General features: G+C 38.9%; 1 protein-coding gene across 1 annotated transcript in view; it reads right to left on the minus strand.

Annotated features, from left to right (window-relative positions):
- The window catches only part of LOC145418683 (uncharacterized), a 176,142-nt gene that overhangs the window by 147,648 nt on the left and 11,598 nt on the right, over nt 1-16,896 (minus strand). The window contains exon 3 of the mRNA XM_080287023.1: nt 8,311-8,506. Coding sequence (XP_080143149.1) covers nt 8,311-8,506 — 196 coding nt within the window. The remainder of the gene's footprint in view (nt 1-8,310; nt 8,507-16,896) is intronic.

A 16,896-nucleotide genomic window follows, 5' to 3' on the forward strand; every position in this document is an offset into this window, starting at 1 on the left:
CGGGTGCAGGCGGGATATCTTTATCACTGTAACCTTATAAATTCCCGCCCGCACCCTCCCGCTTATTCACTTTCCTAGAGATAGTTTCGATTTTCCTTTTTTTTTTTTTTTCATAATGGAAGGATGAACGAAAAAAAAATCTATTCCTGAGATATTCCCTTTTTCACAGTAAGATGAGCGAAAAATTCTAATAATTTCTTTTTATAACAGGAAGATGAGCGAGAAACTCTACTATTTTCTTTAATGTTGGGAAGATGAACGAAAAACTCTATTTCTTTCTCCTTTTTATAATACAATGGAGACAAATATTCTACTCCTATTTTTTTTTTTTTTTTTTCAGAACAGGAATATGAGCGATAAACTCCAAGGAAAGTCTCTCTCTCGGAAAATTTATACGTGTAAAAATACAATGGCTTTTAAATCGATACGCCTAAGAGATAACCAGCTTTCAAATTACATCGATATATGGTTAACAGTGACGCCAAACTCCCGTCCGCACCCGCAAGCATTTGTTGCGGACGCGTCCTTACGATGTTGCATTTAAGAGGCTCCCACAGCAGACCATAAGGGGCCGCAGTCTAGGTTGCGTAGGAGATGTCACAGCTCCATTTCCTTAGCGATTTATTCTGCCTTTTATACCTTAACATTCTCTTTCATAATATCTTTAAATATCTCTTTAATTCTCTCTTCTAAAATCTATTTAATTACCACTTCTAATATCACTTTAATATCGACTTGCTTTGAGGCAATAATATATAGGACGATATTCAGGGGTAATGCTTAGAATAAATCGCTATGGAAAAGGTGTTAAGTGACCTCCAAAACCACTTAGAACACGACCTTTACCTTTAATCTTTTCACGCCGATGACGCATTTTCCTATTATATTCTTGCTACCCCCAGACGATTGAATATCACTAAGAAAAACCTTATCTTTCCCATACCCGGTAACATCGTCTCTTCCTATTAACATCATCCTATTAACATCGTCTCTTCCTATTAACATCATCCTATTAACATCGTCTCTTCCTATGAACATCATCCTATTAACATCATCTCTTCCTATGAACATCATCCTATTAACATCGTCTCTTCCTATTAACATCGTCTCTTCCTGTTAAAATAATCTTTTCTCATCACACACACACACACACACACACACACACACACACACACACACACACACATACACACACACAGGGTTTGGCGCAACACAGCTTTCCCCAACAAAATATTATAACCTACGGCATGACTAGCTGAGAATTTACCCATAGCCCAGTAATTCTCAGCTTTACTTCCCCTATTAATGTTCCTAATACTATTACTACTATTATTACTAATATTACTACCATCTTCAATGTTGTTAATAATACTACTATTACCCCTACTGGATATATATCAGATTCCTAGTGGCCCCTCCATTCCCCCCCCCCCCGCAAAGATCCCCACAAACAGTAATGAACAAAAAAGCACTTTGACTTGGAAATGTAGCTAGAAGCTATTAATTTTAATAAAAGAGCCATACCGCCTATTCTCTTCAGTCAAGTAAAAATAAGTAATAATATTTATGTTCATTATTATGCCCCCCAGACTATGAATCACTTCCCTAACCCCTTGACTACTGTGTCGTCTTTCATGCTTTATTCTCAGTAGTCAGGCGATTATTAAAATTAGCAGAGACTTCCTGGAGCTGTGGGGTTATGTATGCCTAATAAAGACCATTATTTAAACAAAGGGCGTAAGTTAATAATTAAAAAAAAAAAGTATCGCACACGAGGGGGTACGATGAAACATAAAAAGATCAATATTGTGAATTCTTCAGAAACTTATTTCATTATCATCTCATTATGCGAATGATTATACTGGCTTGAAATCTGTCACGGGTGCTATGTATCAACCTTATGCAAGCAGGTGTATCAGCGTGGTGAATAATCATCGGGCATTTTCCTGCAGTTATCGTATACATTGTCAAATTGTTTCTCGTCAAGTGTGTGCCGATACGTTTTGATCAGCCGCACGTCCTTCATTAGCACTGTCATTCGAACTGCAGGGGTTAAATATTGCCTATGATGACCTGACATCTCTCCTAAAAGAATAAAAAAAGTGAAGGGTAGCAAGAATAAAATAAAAGACGTCCTCGGGGTGAAGGGGCTAACCTCACGCCGGGCATCCGCTGTGAGAGTCTTTGAACTGGAAAGTAAAATTCAACCCTTCAATACCAGGACATACAAATTTCACCCTTGCTATCAGACCATTTCCTTCAGCTTGGCCTCTAATGATGGAGGGGTTGATGGGTGAGGTGTTAGGAGCAATATCTTTCACAGCTATACCTCTTTCACTTTAACTTGGCAGATTTTCTTCTGTTGACTTCTTCTCTCACACAGATAAATCAGGAGCAATGTCTTTCACAATCATAACTCTTTTACTTTAACCTGGTCCAGATTTTCTTGTAGTTTTCACAAATCGATCAGTGTTAGATGTAAATAATAATTCTGTTGTACATGCTTCCCATAGCATTTCTTTACGTCTAGCATCCTACTCTAATTCTAGTGTTACGACACAACAAACAAGATAGGGAGTTGACAAATTTAGGCCAAGTTAGAGTAAAACGAGTACAGGTAATAGTAACCCCTCCCATCATACTAGAGGTCGCATCCCGGGCTGAACAAAATCGTCTGTTGTCAGCGAAAAGGAAGGACGTCCTGGTACTGAAAGGTTTCAGTGGACGGCTTCCCACATAGGGAGTGATGTGCCAAACTGGTGGTGGGCAAACAAAACAGAGGCTCACAAGATGTAGTTTCCAAACACCCAATTTTTGAAGGATTACATGGCTTATTGTGAAGGTATGTTGTTTTAATGGCTTACCTTACATAGTTTTGAAGCACAGAATTTTTGAAGCACTACTTGGTGTGTTGTTTTAAAAATATATTGTTGTGATGGCTTACCTGGCGAAGTTTTGGATCTAAGTGATGTTCTGAAACAGTACTGGGTGTGTTGTTTTGAAGTTACTTTGTGTTCATGGCTTACTTGTTGCAATTTCCTAGCAAAGTGATGTTATGAAGCCTTACTGGGTGTGTTGTTTTAAAGTTACATTATTCTGAATGACTTATCTGATGCAGATTCAAAGCAGAGTGATGTACTGATGCATTGCAAATCATTACTGGGTGTAATGTTTTAAATTTACGGCTTCCCTGATACGGTTTTGAACCATAGTCATCTGAAGCATTACTGGGCGTGTTCTTCTGAAGTATCGTGTTTTTGAGTGTTTTAAAGCATTATGTTGTTTCAAAGTCAGGTGTTGTTGCGAGGCTAGGTGTTGATTCAAAGCATGCTGTTGTTTTGAAGTACAGTGTTTCGAAATCTTATGATGATCTGAAGCATTAATATGAAGTGCTGGTTCAATTCATACTGTTTCAAAGGATGCTCCACCCCCTCCACCCCAAATTAAGTTGTTCCAAGCATACGTACATCAGGTGGACATGCAAAATATTAAATTCACTTGAATAATATCCTCAAGAATAAGTAGTGGTTCAATTTGCCTGTGTGGAGTATCAGATTATGAGCTGTCTTTGGTCAATACTTCGATCTTCTATAATCTAGCAATACTTCCTTCTTCTGATTGAACACAGTACTTTAAAGGGCATCCTGTAAAGCAGCCTCAAGAGATAAAAACCACAAAACACTCTTAACAAAAGTCATCATCATCATCATCATCATCATCCTAACCCACAAATAAATGGGACAATATATCATCATCAACATCATCATCATCATTAACCTAACCCTCAAATAAATGGGAAAATACATCATCATCATCATCATCATCATCATCATCATCGTAACCCACCAGTAAACTGGAAAATATAAAAGAATATAACTCAATCATGTAGGCTAACAGTGAAAGGACACGAACCTGGGCCTCGAACAACCCATTTTGGCAGTCAGTCTCCGATCAAAAGACTGGCTTACATGATCAGCTTTGAAATGAGGTGTTGCTTTGAAGTGTGGTATTAATTTGAAGTGTGTGTTGCTTTAAAGTGTGGTGTTGTGTTGAAATGATATGTTTGAAGTGGATGTTATTTTGAAGTGTGGTGCTTCGAAGCATGGTGTTAATTCGAACTGTTGTATTTCGAACCACAATGTTGCTTTGATGCTTGTTTCAAAGTGATGTTGTCTTGAAGAATGATACTTTTTCTTAGCTATGGTGCTGAAGTGACTGTCTGCATTAATGATGTTGTCGAAATACTTGTCCCTCTTACTATCCCAATCAAAGAGAAATGGTTGTTTGGCTTCCCCGACACAATCAGATATTACAGTGGTGTTTCAAAGTGGTGGTGTTTTCAAGAATGATCCTTTTTTTAATTATAGTTCTGAAGTGACACTCCGTAGTAGATGGTCTTGTCAAATTACGCACCCCTCTAACTATCCCACTAAATCAGAATGGTTGTTTAGGTTGACCTTTGATGCAGATTTCAACAGTCATCAGTGGCCAAGATTCAACACCTAAGTTAAATACTGATCATGTAAGCAACCGTAAAATTGTGAATTCACTCCATATGTGCCAGAAAAAATGAAAAAGACATTAAATAAACTCCACGTCAAGCAACCCTACTTCATAATTTCTGGAGCGCAGCCCAGCACACTGTATTTCTTTCCCCTTTCCTTTTTTTCTTTTCTTTTTTTTCTAAGACATAAAATAATGTTTTCGTGTCAACCATCCGAATTCTTTACTTGCATTCACAGACTTACAATAAATTACTGTACCTTCCATAACTAGAATTCGTTTTGCAAGAAAAAGAAGGGGAACAAGTCACTGAATGTCTCCAAGCCTGTATCATCCTACAGTTACAAATCTTGGGTCCCTGTCCATCTACCTATCATCTGCTACTGAGATATATATATATATATATATATATATATATATATATATATATATATATATATATATATATATATATATATATATATATATATATATATATATTACCTCCAAGGAAGTTTTTTATTTTTATTCTTGCTGCCTCCAGACCATTTTTTTTTCATCTCTGGAAAAAGGCCTCGTACTGAAGGGGTTTATTGACTCTACCTAACCCCTACGGTGAAAAAAAGGGTCAGTCTTAAAGATGTATAAAATCGTCTGGAAATGGCGCGACTGAAATTTAAAAAAAAATCGTCCTCCAGTTTTCAATGGACGCACGAATTTCTCTCTCTCTCTCTCTCTCTCTCTCTCTCTCTCTCTCTCTCTCTCTCTCTCTCTCTCTCTCTCTCTCTCTCTCTCTCGCTACCTCCAGACGGTGTTATTGAGCAAGGAAAAATTTTTTAGCAGTAAAAAACGTAGTGAAAGTAACAATATATTCAACCCCTTAATTCACCTCAGATACATATTTTTTATTTACTTCACATGACTAAGTGGTAGGAAAATAGTGTTACGGACCTGTACCCTTTGCACGGCGCTTCTTCGTGGCTAGCAGCATATTTTAGAGACTAGGACGGTGCCACGGCTCTGCATCCTTTGTATAGCGCTTCTTCGTGACTAGCATCATATTCTAGTGGTAATCTAATCCACATCTCAGGATTCAAGATGGCAGGACGGCAATTTTTTAGGCCAAGTTAAAGGGAAAGGAGTATAGAAGAGTTGAATAAAACAGTCCAGAGATGGCAAGAATATACAGGCCATCGGGGTGAAGGGGTATCAGTCTCACTTCACTGCTCTCATGTCTCTTCCCTCACTTCAACTATTCATAATATTTGCCGACACTTATCTTCACAAATTTGTATTCATGTTCATTTTTTTTTTTTTTTTGCTAATATCATTTCTCTTCTCTAACATCCATTCACTTTATACACATCACCTCAAGCCTTTCCTTCCCTCACCTCACATTATTATACTCTATTTCACCTCATTTTCTTCTCACTTCATATCACTTCCCTCAGCTTCCTGTTACTACATCTCATGTCTAGTCTCCCCTCATCTCACTTCTTTACACATCATTTCACCTCATTCAACCTATAGAAACTTGATCTCAGAACTTCTTTCCACTTCTTTACCCTTCTCTCCATTCATCTTAAAACTTCCCCTCACTTCACCCTTTTTCTCAAACTTCCCTTCTCTTGCTTCAGTCTTTTCATATTATTTACTGTTCTCTAAAACCTGGAACTTCATGTCACTTCACCCGTCTTCATTTATTTTCAACTTCTCACTTCACCTCACTCATCCCAGCTAATTTCAACCCTCACTCTCTATGCATCTCTATTTTCAGATTTTCCTTTCTGTCAAACTCACAAATATTTCTCACATCAGTTCGCTCACTCAACTCTTTTTACTCATCTCACGTCAAGCTTTATTTCATCTCAGCTCACCTCAACTCTATTATCAGTGTTTCCAGCCATTACCGTATAGAGCTTCCTGATTTCTTGATACTGTTCTTTTTTTCTGACAGAAAAATACATATAAATTTAAGTAATGAGTTGCATAGTTCCAACTTTTTTTTCTTTTTTTCCATTTTTAAATTCTCTACACATATCATTTTACTCACAGGCTGTCATTTTTTTTTTTTTTTTTTTTTTCACTTTAAAATAGGACACATCTCGCACTAATTCACTCATAGGCTTTTAGATATCTAATTTCATAATATTCTTTCCGATTTTTCAACTATATTAAATATTACTTACTCAGACTTCATCTATGGTTCCAAGACTCTGGATTTCAGTTCTTCATTTTTTCCTTTCTCTTTCTCACAGATACATCTTATATAAATTTCTTCACTCAGTTGACTCACTAGCTAACTCTCATGCTTTCTAAAATTCCAGTATTTCATTTCCTTCTATGCTCTAATTTTCTTGGTCAACTAACTTAACTTTCCTCAGCATATCTCCATTCTCCTTTCATATCAGCGCATTTCAAAATTTTTATCCAATATTCTGGTAATTTTAAGCCTTTCATCTTTCCATAGTTTCTCATTCTTCCTTAATTTTAGCTCACAAACGATCCCACTTTTCTCAGCTTATATCTCATCTCACCTCTGCTCTCTGATTCACAGCTCCGGTATTTGTAATGCTTGCAGACATCCAGATTTACATATTTTAACGTTGTCCTGGAAGTCTAGCTCACAGACGATCTCACTTTTCTCAGCTCATCTCAAATCTCTTCTAACCTCGGCTCACTTCTCTCTGATCCATTATTTTCAGTCGTTGTAAGGCACTTTCGTTTTTAATTATTCTAGCTCACTAAGCTCATCTCAAATCCCGTCTCACATCGCCGATTTGGCTCATCTCTTCTCACATGGTTGACTTGGCTCATCTCATCTCAAATATCTCTTTTTGGCTCACTTCTCTCTCTGATCCATAGTTCCAATTGCTTCCCAGTTCTTCTCTCAGTTGTCCATTTCCAATTCATCTCTTTTCCTCTCTTTATTTTACCTTTCCACTGCGTCTATTTTTCCTGGTTTCTTTATTTTCCTTGCCAGTTTCTCATTATTTTCCTTCCTAATTCCTCTCTTTATTTTTCGTCCTATTTTCTTCCAAATTCCTCTCTCTATTTCTAGTTCTCAATCACTTGGGTGGGCGGTCTTTTTCATAAGGGTTTTGGAAAGATGAATGAATACTCTTTGAGAGAGAGAGAGAGAGAGAGAGAGAGAGAGAGAGACGTCAACCTTTTGGGAAACTCATGTAAATCCATGCCTGCCGTCTGTATCTTAAAAGAAAAGGCTGAGACGGAAAGACAAGAAGAGAGGAAAAAAAATGAATGAAGGGAGAAAAGGAATATTGAAAGAAAGAAAAAAAGAGCTTAGATGAAACCAAAGAAACTGGAGGTAAGGTAAATATCAGGGGAGACTCATGAGAACACCAGTTAGAGATTTAAAAAAAAAATGAAAAAGTAAGGAGAAAATAATGACGAAGTAAGAGCTAAAAGACAGTGAAAGTTTGAGAAAACGGGACTGGTTAAAAAAAAAAAAAAAAGTAGAGAAGTACAGTAGGCGAGACTCAGGTAGATCACAGAGAAAGAGCTACCCAATAGAAACGAAAAAATCCTGGAAGAAAGAAAGAAAGAAAAAAGAAAGAAGTCGTGAAGAAAAAGAGAAGGAAACAGGGAAAGCTTAGAGAAAACGAGAGGCTAAAATATAAGTGAGGAAGTTACATTAGAGGGTGACTCTTGTAGATCCCAGACGGTGCTACCTCTAGGGAGGAAAAAGCCCCGGGAAAAAAAAAAAAAAAAAGGAAAAAGAGAAACAGGAACACTTGTGAAGAAGGATGGAAAGAAAAAGGATAGTCACAGCTTAGAGAAAGGGAAAAGGAAAATGGAGAAGTTAACATCAGGGAGGAGAGGACCGCCGCTAGAGATACCGCCACTAGTACCCCCGTCCACCGTAGACTAGAGGCTGAGTTGCAGTAGGAGAAGTCACAGGAGCAGACCCAGCGGATGAGGACCCGGGTGGTGTAGGTCTCGCACGTGTTGGTCATGATGGTGTCGTTGGTGGCGCAGTTTCGGTGGAAGCTCTCCATCTCCCCTGGGGATAAAAGGAGAGGGGTAGATTATAGGAAGGCTTCCTAGCACCTCTTCCTTAGCGATTTATTCTGCATATTGCGGTTTTAATAGTTGTTGGCATGATTTTTTTTTATCTCCATTTAATATGGAGTGCAGCATATAAGTGAATCATTAGTGTAATGCATGGAATAAATCGCTAAAGAAAAGGTGTTAGGGAATCACCAATATAGCTTAAGTACAATCTATGGACCACAGACAATTCTATCCCTTTTAGGTGGTTCGGGTTTAATATTACGAGAGAGAGAGAGAGAGAGAGAGAGAGAGAGAGAGAGAGAGAGAGAGAGAGAGAGACCAAATATTTATACCAATATATTGACAACCACCACAGTATATTAACATCAGAAAAAGCTTAGTCCAGAAAGAGAGAGAGAGAGAGAGAGAGAGAGAGAGAGAGAATCACCATGCATACGCAATGTGCTGCCAACTTGCATGAACAGCACTTTGCCTGAATAATCAAAGGTAGAAAATCAGTTGAGGTTCTGGTCAAAAATTTATTTGCATGAACTAACATTATTATTATTTTTTATCAGTATTTCATTCATATATTTAATTTATCCCATTACCTTTTCATTAAGTCTTTTTATTACAATTACTTTATTGAAGTTTACTTCAGAGCTACATATAATAGTGTTCTTTAGAAATTCGTCGGATTTGTATTGTCTGTCTGTTCTGTCTATCTATAGCCAGACGCCATAATTCCGTAATGGGTGACCACAAACAAATCGCCTCCATATCGCCCTGTCACGTGCCATTACGTTGCTCACCGTCCAACACACACCCTCTTTCATATACTTCTCCACCCCATCCTCGGCCTTCCTCCATGTCTCCCTGTCCCCTGCCCTTGCGCTGCCCTTCCTCTAACTCACATCCCTCTCTCTCATATAGCTCTCCACCCCACCCCTCTATCTCATCCTCGGTCTCCTTCCATGTCGCCCTACAATATACCCTGCCACTACGCTGCCCTCCCCTCAAGTCTCAGACCTTCAGTCATATACCTCTCCACTCCATCCCTCCATCTCATCCTCGGTCTCCCTCCATGTCCCCTTGTCATCTGCCATTACGCTGCCCTCCCCCAAACTCACCTCTCCTCCTCTCTCATATACCTCTCCAGTCCACCCGTCCATCTCATCCTCGGTCTACTCTTTACTCTCTCTCTCTCTCTCTCTCTCTCTCCCTTAATTCATGATAAAATTGTCCCTGAAACTGTTTGTCAGAAATTCACTATATTTTGCGTAAAACTTCCTGGTCATGTTAACGCGTCCTGGTGCAATTAAGGGCAAAAGTGGTCAATTTTTGAAGTCGAAGGTCAAGGAAGGTCAAGCAAGGTCGAGGTAGGTCAGGAATGGTCAAGGCAGGTCAATGGAAGACTTTCCAATATATTGACCTTGGACTGTTGAAGAAGTTGTAGATAAGTTTTATTGTTTTTGTAACTTTTCACCAATATTTTTGAAAACTTATTCGTCTACGCACACACACACACACACACACACACACACACACACACACACACCAAGTCATGTGTGTGAGACCCATTATATGTATCATGTATGTATCCTCGCCACATTCCTTGTAGTCATCTAGTCTTTGTTACAATAGCCAAGTGTATGTACAGTACGTACGTATGTGTGTATGGTTGTGTATGTCCTTTATTACACATGTATCATCTATGTATCCTCCTTGTATCCTGTATCAACAGTCCACGGTGCGGGTGTAGGTATGTATATATGCACGTATATATATATATATATATATATATATATATATATATATATATATATATATATATATATATATATATATATATATATATATATATATATATTGTTACGAAACAGAGAAAGATAACGTACACTTTAAGTGAGAATACTAAGAGTCACTACTGTCCCGTAAAGTTCCAGGTTCAAAACAAAAGAGTTAGGTAAAATTACAAGTTAAAGTTTAATGCTCAAACTAACAACAAAACATTCAGGACTCATAAGGATAATGTAATGGCAAATAAACAGGTTAAATATATGGTTAACTGCAATAGCCTCTATTAACACGAAATTAGCAAGAGTAAATTTATCTAAGTCAGCCCTGATAAAATGAAAATACACCTGGTAATGCTCAGTTAATGCAAGATAAATTATTACAGATACAAACTATTATCAAAAATGACTGACATAAAACCCAACATTAATCACAAAGACCTCACTAGGCCTAAGAATTAACCTTATGCTACACAGTACAAGAAAAAAAATACAACAGTTATACTCAAATTACACACAGCTGCTAGATGTTTGGAGATTTCTTGAGCACTCACCATAATAATATCTGTACAGGGGAGGACAGAGATGTGAACAAAATGAGGAGCAGATCTAAGTGGCCATGATGCAGAGACTGAGCTCATTATATAGGGGCCAGCAGAGCTTGATACAACTTGTAAGAAGGATGCGCAAATGAAGCCATGGGGATAAAGAGCTGAAAATCCCGCTCTGAATAACAGAGAGAACGACTTACTCTACTATAACGGTAGAAGGGGGGGACTGAGGCAGAACACGCTCGTGATCAAACATGCAGCAACTGTGCGTTAAAATTACACAAAGGATGATGAAATCATAGGCTGTGTAACACCTCCCCACAAAGAAAAAGAAATTTACAAAGGAAATTTCTTATTACTCTAAAACAATCTGTCTAAAGTCTAGATAAGCAATCTGCAATAACATTTTCTTTCCCCTTGACATGTTGTATGTCTAATGAATACTCCTGAAGAAGTAGACTTCATCTTGTCAATCTCTGATTTTTATCTTTAAACTTACTAAGGAATTTCAGTGGGTTATGATCGGTATAAATGACTATGGGGTCAAAACCAGAACACAAATAAAATGAAAAATGCTGTAAACCCAAAATCAAGGCCAAAAGCTCTTTCTCAATAGTTGAGTAGTTCTTTTGAGGTGGAGTGAACTTCTTACTGTAATAAGATACAGGATGTTCAATACCCTGATCATCCTCTTGCAGCAAAACAGCCCCAGCTCCTGTATCACTTGCATCAACAGCCATCTTAAAAGGCTTAGCAAAATTTGGAGTAGCGAGCACTGGCTGACTTAATAGAATAGCTTTAAGTTTGTTGAAAGAGGATTCACAGTTATCGGTCCAGACAAATTTAACTCCCTTTTTCAGTAGGTCTGTAAGTGGTGATACAAGAATAGAAAAGTTAAGAACAAATCTCCAGTAATAACCTACCATTCCCAAAAATCTTTGTAGCTCCTTCCTACTTTTAGGTCTGGGAAGATCACTTATAACCTGAACCTTAGCTCCTGGTGGTGCAACATGTCCATCACCAATTACATACCCAAGGTACTGAACTTTAGCTTGACCAAACTCACACTTTGATAAATTAGCTACAAGATTAGCATGAACCAAACGCTCAAGAAATTTACTGACATGGCATAGGTGATCTTTCCAGTTGTCACTGAAGATTAATACATCATCAATATAAACAACACACCCTGCCAAACCCTCTGTTACAACATTAATGAGCTTCTGAAATGTGGCTGGTGCATTCTTCATACCATATGGCATTACTGAACATGCAAAAGTCTTTCCTAGTGTTACAAAACATGAGATCTCCCTAGCACATTCAGTCATAGGTACTTGCCAGTATCCCTTTAACAAATCAAACTTACTTATGTACCTAGCCTTTCCGATCTTGTCTATGCAATCTTCCACACGAGGGAGAGGGTAAGTGTCTGTTTTAGTTATCTGATTAAAACGTCTGTAGTCAATGCAAAGCCGCTGTGACCCACCTGGTTTAGGGACCAGAGTGACAGGAGAACTCCACTCGCTCTGACAGGGCTCAATCATCTTGTGGTCCAACAGGTAGCCAAGCTCCTTCTGGATGAGAGGAACTTTCACTGGGTTCACACGGTAAGGAGGCAGTTTAATTGGCTTTGCGTCTCCAACATCGACATCATGCATCAACACAGTGGTTCTTCCTGGAGTGGCACGGAACACTTGCGGGTACTCCTGCAGTAATGCCGAAAACTCCTGCCTTTCCTTGGGAGGTAGATGAGAAAGCTTAGTCTGGAGATCATTCATGATATCAGGATTCTTCCCCAAACTATCACTCAGGCTCATACTGCATGGGAGAGCTTCACTTGCAGACTCGGGTGGAACAGCTACAGTGCAGACTGGATTATTTTCGTCTCGCCTGTGATATAACTTTAGCATGTTGATGTGACATAGTTGCTTGCTCTTTCTACGATCTGGTGTGGCGATGACATAGTTGACATCACTGAGTTTCTTCTCCACGAAATAAGGGCCACTAAACTTGGCTTGAAGAGGTTGCCCATGAACTGGTAGCAGAATCAAAACCTGATCTCCTGGCTGAAAGTGGCGTAACCTGGACTTCTTATCATACCAAGTCTTCATCTTCTCCTGAGCAGCTCCTAAATTCTCTCTCGCCAGCTGTAAAGCAGTGGACAGCCGTTCTTTGAACTTCATCACATACTCCAGCAGGTTGACGTCATCTTCCTCCGACAGCGAGCATTCCTTGAGTAACTTAAGGGGTCCTCTTACTTCATGGCCAAACAGTAGTTCAAAAGGTGAGAAGTCCAGTGATTCATTTGGAGATTCTCTTGCAGCAAACACAACGAATAGAAGACCTTTATCCCAGTCTTTCTGATGTTCCAAACAGTATTTCTTGAGCATCGATTTGAGTGTTTGATGATATCTCTCCAACGCTCCTTGGGTCTGGGGATGGTAAGCTGAAGACGTGATCTGGGTGATGGCCAACTCTTTCAGAGACTGCTTGAAAACGTTTGACATGAAATTACTTCCCCGGTCGGACTGTACCTCCTTGGGCATACCAAACTTTGTGAAGAACCCTAGCATTTCCTTAACCACGTTCTTTGCTGAGATGTTTCTAAGTGGAATGGCTTCAGGATAACGAGTAGCCATATCAATCATGGTCAACACATAAGAAAATCCTGAAGAAGTCTTAGGAAGAGGGCCCACAATATCCACCAACACACGGGTGAAAGGCGCCTCAAAAGGAGGAATGGGAACTAGAGGTGCAACCTTTTCGGTCTGATTACACTTCCCCACAACTTGACAGGTGTGACAAGCCTTACAATACCAGGAAACATCCCTGAAGATTCCTGGCCAGTAGAAGTGTTTCAAAATGCGTGCCACAGTCTTCCTCACTCCAAGGTGTCCTGCCAAACTGGAATCATGAGCCACTCTAATGATATCCTGCCTACAAAACGAGGGATGACAACTTGATGTACAACCTCCCATTCACAGTCGGCTAATGCTGTTGGGGGTCTCCACTTCCTCATAAGTACTCCTGACTTTACATAATAACAAGTAGAAGCACCGACTGACTCTTCTTCACTGTAAGCAGAGTTAGCTAGACCTTTCAACTCAGGGTCAGCAACCTGCAACTCAACCAACTCTTGACGAGACAAATTATCAACACTACGGGGTACTGCCTCATCTGGTGAGTGGTCCAAATTAGCAAGAAAAGTTTCAGCTAGGATAACATCATCATTATCTTCTAAATCACCAGTAACTTTAGACTTAGCCCTAGTGACAGCACACGCAGGGAACACATCAGGGACATCACAATCCTGGGCCGCAGACACTGGCTCACTAGACAACTGAGGAGCTGGACACACTTGACTTCCACCAATATCATTTCCAAGTAAGAAAGTTACACCTGACATTGGGAGTGTCTCAACCAACCCAACCATACGGAACCATTAACAAAACCAGACTCTAAATTCACTCTGCACAGAGGGACAGAGAAGTAATTATTCCCTACACCTTGTAAGATTACAGTTTCATCAGAGGAATTAACATTAGAGCCTAGAACACTGGTCAGCATAAGGGATTGGCAAGCACCTGTGTCACGATATATTTTAACTGATTTCCTGTCATTACTGTCCAGAGGACTGACAAAACCATCAGACAGGAAATTAGCACATGAACTCTTGAGAGTGTCACCCACGTTACTGCTCAAAAGAGGAGCTCCATCATGAGAATTTAAGTTACCCCTCAAAGCAGGTTCAGTTAACTCAGTTAAAGAATTCTGGGAACTCTCAAGAGTGGACACTAGACCAATTGACTGAATATTTAAAGACTCCTTTTTGTTCACATCACGCTGTCTCCTGAAACATCTCTCCGTAGTATGACCAAGCTTACTACAATAAGTACATTTACTTTTCTGAAATCTAGAGGTGAAGCTGGTATTTACTTCCTGAGAAACATCATCTTTATTCTCTTTCCTGTTACCTGTACTCTGAGTAGAGGCAACGTACTTACTCTCAGCTTTCCCTTTTCCTCTAGAATATCTCTTGTGAGTGAGAACATATTCATCAGCTAAAACTGCAGCATCAGACAAATTATCTATTCTTCTCTCATCAAGATATAGGCTTACATCTTTATAAATACACCTCTTGAAATCCTCCAGCAAAATCATCTGCTTAAATTTACCAAAATCAGAATCCACATTCTTAGAATTTAACCACTGCTCTAACAGATCTTCTTTGATTTTTGCATACTCAACATGGGATTGCTTATCTTGCTTGTAAGTTGTCCTAAATTTTACTCTATAAGCTTCAGGAACAAGCTCATAGGCCTTAAGAATCAAGCTCTTAACTACATCATAATTATCAGACTGATCCTGAGGCAAAGATGCATAAGTTACTTGAGCTTTACCGGTGAGAACAGTTTGAAGGAGTACTGGCCAATACTCCTTAGGCCAATTAAAACCTGTAGCTACCCTCTCAAACAACTGAAAATACTTTGTTAAATCAGATTCATTAAAAGGAGGGACAAGTTTAACATTTTTAGCCACATCAAAATCATCAGAGCTAGATGATCCAGTTCCACCTTGTTTCATGCGATACTCATGGTCTGCCTGAATCCTAGCAAGTTCAACTTGTGCCTGTATCTGTGCCTCCTGAATCAGAGCCTGAGATTCCGCCTCCTTAGCCTGGGACTCAGCCTCCTTAGCACGTGCTTGAAATTCAGCCTCCTTTACACGAGACTTCGCCTCCTTAGCCTGAGCCTCCTGCAGGGCTAGCTGTAACTTAGCTAATTCAATCTGCGTTTGCTCATTTGGAGGAGTTACATTAAACAAGCTTTCATTAATCATGTCAACAATTTGATCTTTAGAATGATGAGAGCGAACAGCAATTCCCAATTGTTGAGCAACAAGCTTAAGTTCATTCTTTGTTCTGTTTTCCACATCACACACTGTTTGCACATTTGACAAAAAATCTTTGGCTTCATCAAGTGTAGTTATAGTAGACATAATTAATAAGTAACAGTCACAAAATATCAAGCAATATCCTTATGATAATATCCTGAATATCCTGATATGAGGTCGCCAAATTTATGTTACGAAACAGAGAAAGATAACGTACACTTTAAGTGAGAATACTAAGAGTCACTACTGTCCCGTAAAGTTCCAGGTTCAAAACAAAAGAGTTAGGTAAAATTACAAGTTAAAGTTTAATGCTCAAACTAACAACAAAACATTCAAAACTCATAAGGATAATGTAATGGCAAATAAACAGGTTAAATATATGGTTAACTGGAATAGTCTCTATTAGCACGAAATTAGCAAGAGTAAATTTATCTAAGTCAGCCCTGATAAAATGAAAATACACCTGGTAATGCTCAGTTAATGCAAGATAAATTATTACAGATACAAACTATTATCAAAAATGACTGACATAAAACCCAACATTAATCACAAAGACCTCACTAGGCCTAAGAATTAACCTTATGCTACACAGTACAAGAAAAAAAATACAACAGTTATACTCAAATTACACACAGCTGCTAGATGTTTGGAGATTTCTTGAGCACTCACCATAATAATATCTGTACAGGGGAGGACAGAGATGTGAACAAAATGAGGAGCAGATCTAAGTGGCCATGATGCAGAGACTGAGCTCATTATATAGGGGCCAGCAGAGCTTGATACAACTTGTAAGAAGGACGCGCAAATGAAGCCATGGGGACAAAGAGCTGAAAATCCCTCTCTGAATAACAGAGAGAACGACTTACTCTACTATAACGGTAGAAGGGGGGGACTGAGGCAGAACACGCTCGTGATCAAACATGCAGCAACTGTGCGTTAAAATTATACAAAGGATGATGAAATAATAGGCTATGTAACTATATATATATATATATATATATATATATATATATATATATATATATATATATATATATATATATGTATGCATCCGTGTGTATAGCCTTCCCAGCTGACTCCCGCCCATTACCCTAATACGCTCAGCGTGATATACCTCACGCTGGGGACACTGCCTACTGACACTGATATACTGACATATT

This window comes from Coenobita brevimanus, chromosome 116 (genome assembly GCF_032717465.1).
Source record: "Coenobita brevimanus isolate Jiangsu-jjx chromosome 116, ASM3271746v2, whole genome shotgun sequence".
NCBI lineage: Eukaryota > Metazoa > Arthropoda > Malacostraca > Decapoda > Coenobitidae > Coenobita > Coenobita brevimanus.